The sequence below is a fragment of the Dendrobates tinctorius genome, unplaced genomic scaffold (assembly GCF_039654945.1).
Source record: "Dendrobates tinctorius isolate UK_male_01 unplaced genomic scaffold, ASM3965494v1 ptg000159l, whole genome shotgun sequence".
In the NCBI taxonomy this organism is placed as follows: domain Eukaryota; kingdom Metazoa; phylum Chordata; class Amphibia; order Anura; family Dendrobatidae; genus Dendrobates; species Dendrobates tinctorius.
The window spans coordinates 19,374,003-19,386,340 of NW_027361826.1; the positions used below are offsets into that span (position 1 = coordinate 19,374,003).

At 47.6% G+C, this 12,338-nt stretch overlaps 1 protein-coding gene across 3 annotated transcripts in view; it reads left to right on the forward strand.

The window, feature by feature from the left end:
* The window catches only part of LOC141052368 (6-phosphofructo-2-kinase/fructose-2,6-bisphosphatase 4), a 119,622-nt gene that overhangs the window by 50,884 nt on the left and 56,400 nt on the right, over positions 1-12,338 (forward strand). Inside the window, exons 1-4 of one of the 3 annotated variants that reach the window (XM_073549610.1) lie at positions 5,196-5,382; positions 9,448-9,564; positions 10,504-10,600; positions 12,258-12,324. In XM_073549610.1, the coding sequence (XP_073405711.1) occupies positions 5,226-5,382; positions 9,448-9,564; positions 10,504-10,600; positions 12,258-12,324 (438 nt within the window). In that variant the 5' untranslated portion in view covers positions 5,196-5,225. Of the gene's footprint in view, positions 1-5,195; positions 5,383-9,447; positions 9,565-10,503; positions 10,601-12,257; positions 12,325-12,338 lie in introns of those variants that run through there. The other 2 variants (XM_073549611.1, XM_073549612.1) reach the window with 2 other exon arrangements.

A 12,338-nucleotide genomic window follows, 5' to 3' on the forward strand; every position in this document is an offset into this window, starting at 1 on the left:
TAATTGGCCAGATCATCAGTGTTGAGGTCGTTGGTGGAGGCCCACACTGTTTGATTGAGGTGAAAGTGAAAAGTATCAAAGAGTTGTTTAGGATTATTGGATAGTGGGGTGATGAGGATATTAAAGTACATTTGCTTGGGGCGGTGAAGGGCGTAGTTGTTTGTTTTAAGCACAATATAAAATCTCCAATTTCAAGATAAATAAGATGAAAATAAAAATATTGAAATACTGAAGTAATGTCCCCTCCAAATGACTTTTATCACCTTATGGGGGCACAATGTGTAAAATAAAATAATTGTAAAATTAACACACGAAATGTATTAATAAAATAAAATAAAAATGCTATTGTTAATCCAAATTGCTGTTAACCCTACCCCTGTAAAAACCTGTCTGATATATGAAAATAATTGTTACAGGATGGAAAATATATTTTTAAATGTATATTAGTGGTCCTTTCTTGCCTTATAAAAATGGGGGGAAAACCCCTTATTTTCTCACGGATATATCAGCACAAATAAGAGCGAAGAATATAACCGTAACATAAACATGAAGCACTATGCATCACAAAAAAATGCACAAAAATAACTTTTTTACAGCTCTTTCAACCACACGCATGGACAAAAAGAAAAAAAAGTGGCAGAAATGGGGTGTAAGTGGCCAATCTTGAAATGGGTAAAGTTCCCACTTTAGTGCTAAGAAACATTAATGAATTAAGAAGAAAACTGTTTGCTAAAAGTGTTCCTCTAGTCATTGTAGTGACAGTGCCACGTGTAACCCTGGACCTTTGGCTTGGTCTGACAGCAGTATATGTAGATGGCTATGAGGGCACCAGTGTCAGCCATGTTGCTAAATGGTAGACAAAGGTTGAAGCAATTTACATTCCTGACAGTTGTAATATGGTTCAGAAGTCAGAATTGAGTCATCCAATAGATAAAGACTGTTTGTTCTTTTTTTTTTTATTTGAAAAAAATAAAATAAAAAACGTTTGATATATTGCAAGGACATGCCTCGGCCCCATGTGGCTGCATTCACTCTAAAGAATCTGAGCCTCTGACAGGGTCTCTGTACCATAAACCTCCATCTAAATAAATAACGTGACTTACCCCTCCGTAAGGCTAAGCTTACATGTGCTCATTACTTGTGTCCGTTTGCAAAATGGCTCCCACACAGAAGGAGCAATGTTTATCAATGTGGTCGTTTCAATGAACATTATTCCCAAACAGGCTAAAAATCTGTTGCAAAAGGATCACATTAAGGGCTCGTTCACACCACCGTATATTCGGTCTATGGAAAAAATGAACAGCACTCGGACCAATGTTATTCAATGGGGCGATTACTGTCACTGACTAAATCTACGTGTGAAAAAATGGCAGCGTGCTCTAGTTTGTTACAGAAACTGGATGAAGCTCACCCATTCAATCTATCGGTGCGCCAAAAAAAGTAGGATGCCACAAAGCCACAGTATAACATCCGACTATACGGTTACAGTGCAGTTCTGTAACATGGGAAACTGTCAATGTTCCTATAAATGATGAAACACTGCTGTATAAAACGGATAGTAAAGGGATGACAAGTGAGAAACAAAAAGCCCACTTTCTGGATGAAGCTGTGAACCACATTTTATGCGCTTGTGGGAACCTGCCCTTTGCGCTAGGCGCATCAATTTTTCAGATTTAAATTAGTGTGAAAAAAAGCAAACAAATGGATTCTATATGGACAAAGATTTTGGTATAGAATTCATCTCGAAATTTGCTTTATATATGACACACGTGAATATACCTAAAGCTGTAAAACCTTTCCTGACATGGTTTCAATCCCATAAATGTACTTTTCCTCATAGTTTACCAGCCAATTTCCTTTATAGTTTACAAGCTGATTTTTATTTTTTTTTTCCTGTTTTCTGCTTCAGGCTACCATGTTGCTTGCAGAAACTAAGGCCACGTGGACATGTTGAGTATTTGCGGAATTTTTTTACCTCAGTATCAATTACTGAATGTGTGAATATGGCCTCAGGGTGCAGGGCCGTATAAATCAGACGGAGATCAGATCGCAATGCTCGGTCTGGCCCGCAGCTCTCCTCAACTGAGCGTGATGGCTGCGTAGAAATGCATGTATCTGTCACGCTCGGGGCAGGAGAGCTGCCGGCCAGTCCGAGAATTGTGATCTGATCTCCGTCTGATTTATACGGCTGCCTGACTGCACCCTTAGTATCTTAAATAAAGTCTGTCAGCACAAAACGACAGTTCAAACCAAGCACTGGCGCTCAGTGCGACTTTAGAGTGCCCAAACGGTTCCGTGCTCCTTCCCAGCTCTGACTTTACAGGATTCAGAAAAAGGTAGAGATAAATGGCAAACAAGCAGGTGGGAGGCTGCACTGAGCTTTCTGGCCACACCATGATGCATGGAGCGAGCGCCTATGCTTGGTCTGAACAGTCATTTTATGCTGATAGACTTCCTTTGAATGAAACGGGTCGAGAAGCTATGTTCCCAACTAAATGACCAAAGCTGGATCATAGTACTGGGGATTATGGCCCCAATTCAGTAAGACTGGCTTGGTTTGAGCTGTCGTTTTCGAAATCTTGCAATTCTTTCTCAGAGGGGCTCTTATTGGGCAGTTCTTGTGCACCTGGAGGGGCATATATTGGGCAGTTCTTGTGCACCCAGAGGGGCTTATATTGGGCAGTTCTTGTGCACCCAGAGGGGCTTATATTGGGCAGTTCTTGTGCACCCGGAGGGGCTTATATTGGGCAGTGCTTGTGCACCCGGAGGGGCTTATATTGGGCAGTGATTGTTCACCCAGAGGGGCTTATATTGGGCAGTGCTTGTGCACCCGGAGGGGCTTATATTGGGCAGTTCTTGTGCACCCGGAGGGGCTTATATTGGGCAGTGCTTGTGCACCCAGAGGGGCTTATATTGGGCAGTGCTTGTGCACCTAGAGGGGCATATATTGGGCAGTGCTTGTGCACCCAGAGGGGCATATAGTGGGCAGTGCTTGTGCACCCGGAGGGGCTTATATTGGGCAGTGCTTGTGCACCCGGAGGGGCTTATATTGGGCAGTGATTGTTCACCCAGAGGGGCTTATATTGGGCAGTGCTTGTGCACCCGGAGGGGCTTATATTGGGCAGTTCTTGTGCACCCGGAGGGGCTTATATTGGGCAGTGCTTGTGCACCCAGAGGGGCTTATATTGGGCAGTGCTTGTGCACCTAGAGGGGCATATATTGGGCAGTGCTTGTGCACCCAGAGGGGCATATAGTGGGCAGTGCTTGTGCACCCAGAGGGGCATATAGTGGGCAGTGCTTGTGCACCCAGAGGAGCATATAGTGGGCAGTGCTTGTGCACCTAGAGGGGCATATATTGGGCAGTGCTTGTGCACCTAGAGGGGCATATAGTGGGCAGTGCTTGTGCACCCAGAGGGGCATATAGTGGGCAGTGCTTGTGCACCCAGAGGGGCATATAGTGGGCAGTGCTTGTGCACCTAGAGGGGCATATATTGGGCAGTGCTTGTGCACCTAGAGGGGCATATAGTGGGCAGTGCTTGTGCACCTAGAGGGGCATATAGTGGGCAGTGCTTGTGCACCTAGAGGGGCATATAGTGGGCAGTGCTTGTGCACCTAGAGGGGCTTATAGTGGGCAGTTCTTGTGCACCTAGAGGGGCTTATATTGGGCAGTGCTTGTGCACCTAGAGGGGCATATAGTGGGCAGTGCTTGTGCACCCAGAGGGGCTTATATTGGGCAGTTCTTGTGCACCTGGAGGGGCTTATATTGTTCAGTGCTTGTGCACCTAGAGGGGCATATAGTGGGCAGTGCTTGTGCACCTAGAGGGGCTTATATTGGGCAGTTCTTGTGCACCTGGAGGGGCTTATATTGTTTAGTGCTTGTGCACCTAGAGGGGCATATAGTGGGCAGTGCTTGTGCACCTAGAGGGGCTTATATTAGGCAGTGCTTGTGCACCTAGAGGGGCATATATTGGGCAGTTCTTGTGCACCCAGAGGGGCACATATTGGGCAGTTCTTGTGCACCCAGAGGGGCATATATTGGTCAGTGCTTGTGCACCTAGAGGGGCATATATTGGGCAGTGCTTGTGCACCTAGAGGGGCTTATATTGGGCAGTGCTTGTGCACCCGGAGGGGCATATATTGGGCAGTTCTTGTGCACCCGGAGGGGCATATATTGGGCAGTTCTTGTGCACCCGGAGGGGCTTATATTGGGCAGTGCTTGTGCACCCGGAGGGGCTTATATTGGGCAGTGCTTGTGCACCCGGAGGGGCTTATATTGGGCAGTGCTTGTGCACCCGGAGGGGCTTATATTGGGCAGTGCTTGTGCACCCGGAGGGGCTTATATTGGGCAGTGCTTGTGCACCCGGAGGGGCTTATATTGGGCAGTGCTTGTGCACCCGGAGGGGCTTATATTGGGCAGTGCTTGTGCACCCAGAGGGGCTTATATTGGGCAGTTCTTGTTCACCCAGAGGGGCTTATATTGGGCAGTGCTTGTTCACCCAGAGGGGCTTATATTGGGCAGTGCTTGTTCACCCAGAGGGGCTTATATTGGGCAGTGCTTGTGCACCCAGAGGGGCTTATATTGGGCAGTGCTTGTGCACCCAGAGGGGCTTATATTGGGCAGTGCTTGTGCACCCAGAGGGGCTTATATTGGGCAGTGCTTGTGCACCCAGAGGGGCTTATATTGGGCAGTGCTTGTGCACCCGGAGGGGCTTATATTGGGCAGTTCTTGTGCACCCGGAGGGGCTTATATTGGGCAGTTCTTGTGCACCCAGAGGGGCTTATATTGGGCAGTGCTTGTGCACCCAGAGGGGCTTATATTGGGCAGTGCTTGTGCACCCAGAGGGGCTTATATTGGGCAGTGCTTGTGCACCCAGAGGGGCTTATATTGGGTAGTGCTTGTGCACCCAGAGGAACTTACATTGGTTGGGAGCACTCTGCTCATACTATAAATGGGAGTCTCCATGGCATTTCCTTACAGTAACCCTATACACCACGTGAAAGAATAATTATATGTGAGTTTTTATCTAATAATTTTACAGTTTGTAGTTTGTTTTTTTGCTTGATAGACAAGCATGTAGCGGCTCCTAGGTGACATCGAGAAGGGATCAGTAGTGTGCGCGTCTTCTAGGAGAGTTACGGCAGACAGTAGTGGGTGGTGCGCCCGTACATGAGACTCTGCGGTAGCTGTGGGCGGGGCGCCGGTCAGGTCACTGATCAGGATATGTATGTCCGGGCTCGGTGCGGCTGAGTCGTGTGCGGTCGCCGTGTCGGTACTGGGAGACATGGCGGACTCTCCCCGGGAGCTCACACAGAATCCTCTGAAGAAGATCTGGGTGCCGTATAACAATGGCCGTCCCGTGCAGCACACCGCGCAGAGGAGAGGTAACCGGCGCAGTGCTGGGCAGAGCTGCAGTGTGGGCACTATGTGATGGCACCGCACAGACCCCGCAGCGCTGCTGCTGCTGCCGCCCACGTGGCACCTGCGGACTGCTGACGGATTGCTGTTAACCCCTTGCCTCCCCATCACCTGTGATTGCTCCGTAGCCGGTACCGTGTGTGGTGCAGCCGTGCCTGCCGGCGTCTCTGGTGTCGCAGCAGCTCAGGCACCGTCACACACTGCAGCACCGTGTGCGGAACCGCAGTCACATCCCAGGCCCCTCACTAATCTGCGTCCGGAACTTTGTAGCCGAGCAGCAGAACTTCATCCGTCAGCAGATCCGCTGCCTGCGCTGTGCCCGAGGTGCTGAGTGTCACCCACCGGCTCCTGCTGCACCCAGAAGCCGCCCCTGCAGTTATAGGGAGGCATAACTAATCAGCAGGGTTATACCGGGGTGCGGGGAGCTAATGGGGGGGTATATTACTAATCAGCAGGGTTATACCGGGGTGCGGGGAGCTAATGGGGGGGTATATTACTAATCAGCAGGGTTATACCGGGGTGCGGGGAGCTAATGGGGGGGTATATTACTAATCAGCAGGGTTATACCGGGGTGCGGGGAGCTAATGGGGGGGTATATTACTAATCAGCAGGGTTATACCGGGGTCCGGGGAGCTAATGGGGGTATATTACTAATCAGCAGGGTTATACCGGGGTCCGGGGAGCTAATGGGGGTATATTACTAATCAGCAGGGTTATACCGGGGTCCGGGGAGCTAATGGGGGTATATTACTAATCAGCAGGGTTATACCGGGGTCCGGGGAGCTAATGGGGATATATTACTAATCAGCAGGGTTATACCGGGGTGCGGGGAGCTAATGGGGGTATATTACTAATCAGCAGGGTTATACCGGGGTGCGGGGAGCTAATAGGGGTATATTACTAATCAGCAGGGTTATACCGGGGTGCGGGGAGCTAATGGGGGTATATTACTAATCAGCAGGGTTATACCGGGGTCCGGGGAGCTAATGGGGATATATTACTAATCAGCAGGGTTATACCGGGGTGCGGGGAGCTAATGGGGGTATATTACTAATCAGCAGGGTTATACCGGGGTGCGGGGAGCTAATAGGGGTATATTACTAATCAGCAGGGTTATACCGGGGTCCGGGGAGCTAATGGGGGTATATTACTAATCAGCAGGGTTATACCGGGGTCCGGGGAGCTAATGGGGATATATTACTAATCAGCAGGGTTATACCGGGGTGCGGGGAGCTAATGGGGGTATATTACTAATCAGCAGGGTTATACCGGGGTCCGGGGAGCTAATGGGGGGGTATATTACTAATCAGCAGGGTTATACCGGGGTCCGGGGAGCTAATAGGGGTATATTACTAATCAGCAGGGTTATACCGGGGTCCGGGGAGCTAATGGGGGTATATTACTAATCAGCAGGGTTATACCGGGGTCCGGGGAGCTAATGGGGGTATATTACTAATCAGCAGGGTTATACCGGGGTGCGGGGAGCTAATGGGGGTATATTACTAATCAGCAGGGTTATACCGGGGTCCGGGGAGCTAATGGGGATATATTACTAATCAGCAGGGTTATACCGGGGTCCGGGGAGCTAATGGGGGTATATTACTAATCAGCAGGGTTATACCGGGGTCCGGGGAGCTAATGGGGGTATATTACTAATCAGCAGGGTTATACCGGGGTCCGAGGAGCTAATAGGGGTATATTACTAATCAGCAGGGTTATACCGGGGTCCGGGGAGCTAATGGGGGTATATTACTAATCAGCAGGGTTATACCGGGGTCCGGGGAGCTAATGGGGGTATATTACTAATCAGCAGGGTTATACCGGGGTCCGGGGAGCTAATGGGGGGGTATATTACTAATCAGCAGGGTTATACCGGGGTCCGGGGAGCTAATGGGGGTATATTACTAATCAGCAGGGTTATACCGGGGTGCGGGGAGCTAATGGGGGTATATTACTAATCAGCAGGGTTATACCGGGGTCCGGGGAGCTAATGGGGATATATTACTAATCAGCAGGGTTATACCGGGGTCCGGGGAGCTAATGGGGGTATATTACTAATCAGCAGGGTTATACCGGGGTCCGGGGAGCTAATAGGGGTATATTAATCAGCAGGGTTATACCGGGGTCCGGGGAGCTAATAGGAGTATATTACTAACCAGCAGGGTTATACCGGGGTCCGGGGAGCTAAGTGCCAAGCTCTATATTTGGGGCCTTTCCCCACAGAATGAACCCAGCGTGCCGATCCTCCAGGATGCCTCCCCTTTTCCTGTAGTGATGAGTGTGCACATAGGTGGCGATTTGGTTGCGAGATACCGTGTGACATAATGTTGCAATAAGGCGGCAGAGATCAGATGTCTTTTCTCTCTTTTTTTGCTATTTTTTTGAAAAATAATCCTCATTCTTTTTTGCTACTTCTAAATATGTTCAGGTTCGCTGTAGTTGGATATTCACAGATTTTGGATTCGCTCCTATTTGCGATTAAATCGGACGAATGAGATTGCATTCATACAATTTTTAATCCTATCCTTCTGGTCTCGGATTTTTTTTTTTTTTTTTTTTTTTTCTTCCCTGCTGTGCTCAGATAGGAAAGAAAAAATCACAGCATGCTGCTACTGCCTGCTGAATTTGGATCCCATATAAGTCTATGGGTGCGTGTGAAACATTGCACTGCACTTGGATGTCACCTGAGTGCAGTGCGATTGCCGCCGGCAGCAGAGGAGATGGAGAAATTAAGAGAGGATCAGAGCACTGACGCTCTGAGTGATCACACTCGCAGCAGAGCTGGTGTCGAGTGTCATTAGCATCTAGCATCAGATGTGATAGTAGTGAGTCCTCCGGCCTTACAGTTGTGTTCAGTGACGCTTCCTCAGGCCATGTAAAACATGTCTTGCTGTTCCTGCAGACCCAAGGCAGATACATGGGCTGTGCTACATGATCGTAGGTGGCCTGGCATCTCCTAAACTACTGCAGCTTTAGTCTAGTCTAATGCCCCCCTATGCCCAATAGATAGCTGTCGACTGAATGATGCTTTGGTAGCCAGCTATGTCTCCTGACCCCTCCATACACCGGAGCGCTGCTGTCCTATCTTGACAGAGCTGCTGCCAGAGAATCCTTCTCCCACCTTGACATCATCTGTCGGGAGAATCGGGAAGCCCCCATGCACGTTACTGTCGGCCTATTTCACCAATATCAGTGGGTTTTGATGGAGACCCTAAATGTCTACAGGTCAATATTAAATATTTTTTAATCCGCCCCCCTTCTAGAGATCTTGGGGTGCTCATGGGACCACAAACTGGTGACCTAGAGCAGACAGTTGTTCTCTTGGCAGAACTATTGGTCACTGCTCTGAAGGACAGCATACACATGAGTTTAAAGCTTTCCAGACTTGCTGACCGTCTGATGTGTATGGAGGCCTCCTGACACTGGTGGTTGATCCTCTTGTGCTCAGGAGATAGAGGTGGAGGAGAGGTGTCTGGCAGTGGCAACTTCCTCTCCCCCTATGGAATACACATGAATGCTGGGCCAAGCACCCATCGGGAGTTTTGGTTGAATACTCGTTGGGCCGTCCGGGAATTGCCAGCGCCAAGGCCCTTACCTGTCAGAACTGCCACCATTTGTTTTATCATATGGTGTTGAATGCAATTTTCCTTAGTGGAAAAACCACTCCTGATGGCAGTCACCCAGTTGGATCTATACCGGCAAGGTTGAATGAAGGCAGTCTTGCTTAGTGACATCTGGCTCTTGCGAATAGGGTGCACACCATGCTTAACTACTGGGCACATGCAGATTTTTATGGAAGAACCCTGGCTGTTTGGAATATGCCATTGTCATGTAAGCCTATGTGTACACTGTTTTTTCTAGGAGTTTTTGGAGCCAAAACTGTGTGTAAACCCTCCACATTTCAGCTCCTCAAACTTTGCATTTCTGCTCCAAAAAACTCTGTGTGCACACAGCCCAATATCTGTGGCTTTAAGGCCCTTCTGATATACTTAATCTAATTTTTATCTTATTGATTTTTATTTTTTTTTCAGTATGCATGACCAATTGCCCCACTCTTATTGTTATGGTGGGTCTCCCTGCCCGAGGCAAGACTTATATCTCCAAGAAATTGACTCGCTATCTCAACTGGATCGGAGTTCCAACCAAAGGTAAGAGTGTAACGTGAGCGTGAATGAAGTCCCCCCCATGCACAGTAATGGTGGCCGACCATCTAAAGTTTAACCGGGGGGCTCCCAATTCTTCTTCAGTTTATGATGTCTGAAAGAGAACCATGGGTCATTTTTCTAATAAACGCCCGCTCTATTAATTTTCCTCGTACAGAACACATGCACGCTCACCTGAGGGTGCATGTACATCATGTCGGGAAAGAATGCTGATGGCCAAACAAATGTTCGTAAAGCCCCTAATTAGAATGATGCATAGGAGGATCTTTCATTTTAAGGCCAATAAACCAGTTAATATAATATGAAGGCAATTTGGAGAGCCTGACTTCCCATTTGTCAGCAACTTGCTATTTTCTTTGCTTCACTAAATTGGCTTTTGAAGAGTCTGGACTCTGCTGTCATGATGAATGCAATGAGCGTGCAGGACGCTGCCGTGCCCTGGGGCTCGTGTGCCAGGATTGATTGCTATCGACAGCTCCGGTTTTTTGTTTCTCGAGGGCCCTGACTGTTGTTTTTTTTTTTTTTTTTTTTTTGCGCTTCCTTTTTGCGTTTGCATATATGCTGACTTGCAATAAAGGAGTTCAGCCCTGCACTTTCCTGGGACAAAGTCAGACGGCATCCAGCCAGTGTACTCCACCATATAGGAGAGCAGCTGTCCAGTGCCGGACCCCATAGGGCTTTCATATGTGGGTCATTAGCGTGCCATGCAGAACAGGTCTTCATAATGGACCTTCCTGCTATGACTGCATGTGACCCACAGCTCGTCTCCGTAAAACTAGGACCTTGCTGGAGTGGCCTCTGATCCCAGACCAAGCGCCATTCATTGGGGGCGTTGCCTATGGGTTTATTAAGAGACCCATTATTTTTCATGTATTAAATGAGCGTTTGGTAATTGCTTCTTTTTTTCACCCTTTTCTGTTGCAGAGTTTAATGTCGGGCAGTACCGCAGGGATCTTGTCAAGTCTTTCAGGTCATTTGAGTTTTTCCTTCCAGATAATGAAGAAGGCCAGAAAATACGGAAGTGAGTACATTTTTGTTTGCCAACATAATCATATTTAATTGTTCATACAGTGAAATCATAAATGTCTGTTTAATGTTGTAATATACTTTAATGAAAAAGTCCCTATCTTTCCCTCTCTGTCAACAGTAAAACATATAAATGTCCTACTTGATAGCTTTGTTTCAGAATCCCAGTGCATGCTGCATTACTCAAAGGCGTCATCATCAGGGGGTAGAGGTTACAGTCAGTGTCGCGGCTTCTGTCCCCACCCTGTAACGAAGTGTCATCAGTGACCCCTGTTTCAGGGGCTGGGCTAGACCCTGCTCTTCTGAGCATGCATTGGTTGTCGATTCCAATGTTTGCTCAGTAAGATCTTGTCTCTGTGCAATATGCACAGTGACAGTGCACCCCCTCACCGGGTCTTATCAGAAGTGACTCACCAACAAGAGAGTGCACTGTCAATACGGATTGTGAGGAGAGAATTAGCAAGCATAGACCAATCCCTCTCCTCGCAAGTGAAATCACTTCAGAACTGTGAGGGAGCGCACTGTCACTATATACTGAGAAGAATATTGCACAGTGACAAGATCGTACTGAGCATACGTTAGAATTGACAATTGACGCATGCTCAGTAGAACAGGGACTAGCCTAGTCCTTGAAATGGACATCACTGATGACAACTCACTTGAGTATCTCAGCATGTACTGGGATTCTCATATAAAGTCTCATCATATAGGAAGTATTGTAAAAAATAAATCAGTTAGGTGGTGTAGTGAGGGAGGGATAGGGAATGTTCAAATAAAGTATATTAGAAAATAAGTAGATTATGACAATTAGGATTAAAAATAAATTTTGTGAAGGTGTTAGAATTCTGGCATAAATCTGCTTCAAATTTCTCAAAATTTTTGCTCGATTGTATCGACTTTTGCTGTATTCACACCAGTCCCAGCCAGCTTCTCCTACCTAGCAGCTGCAGTCAGGCACGGCTAATCTCTCCTCTGTGATTCATCAAAATTTCCGCCACTTAGGTGCAATTAGCTGAATGCTCCCCGGCTTTATGCTAATGCTCAGTGCAGCGTATTTAACCCATTAATGCTCCATGATTACTGTTGAGAGTGAGCGTTACTTGGTGCACCATGACCGATTTTTATATCATGTCCGACTTGTCAGTGGCAGGAGCACGGCTCACACAGTCGGGTTTCTGTAACTTTTGATGTCCTGGTCATCGGCTACAGATTAGATCCTATAATCCAGTACGTTCTGACTTGGAGAGACTAATAAGATGATTTCTCATCGGTGTCATTAGGGGACACAGAGGCTGTACCTCGTAGCTCCACTAGGGGGCGGACGCTAAGTGTTTGCAAGGCCCTATTCTACTCACTGGTGCAGCTTTTATCTAATTGTTTGGGTGACTTAGGAAACATTGCTTTGTATGAAGTTGCTGGACCTTAAGCCAGAGGATGCCAGAAATGTGTTCTCCCGAAGACTCGAGCCCCCTGTGCTGTGACCTAGATTCCAGACAAAGCCGCCTCTGTTCTATTTCCGGGACCCTCTACTTACCAAGTCTGCCCCCGTCTGTTGGCAATGCACTCACTATTTTATATGCAGGTCATCTGTGTGTATGCACGTTTTATTATGTTTTTTTCTTTTTTTTTTTTTTTTTTTAAATCCTCCACAGACAATGTGCCTTACTGGCTTTAAACGATGTGAAGAAATATCTGGCAGACGAAGGTGGACATGTAGCCGTAAGTATTTATGC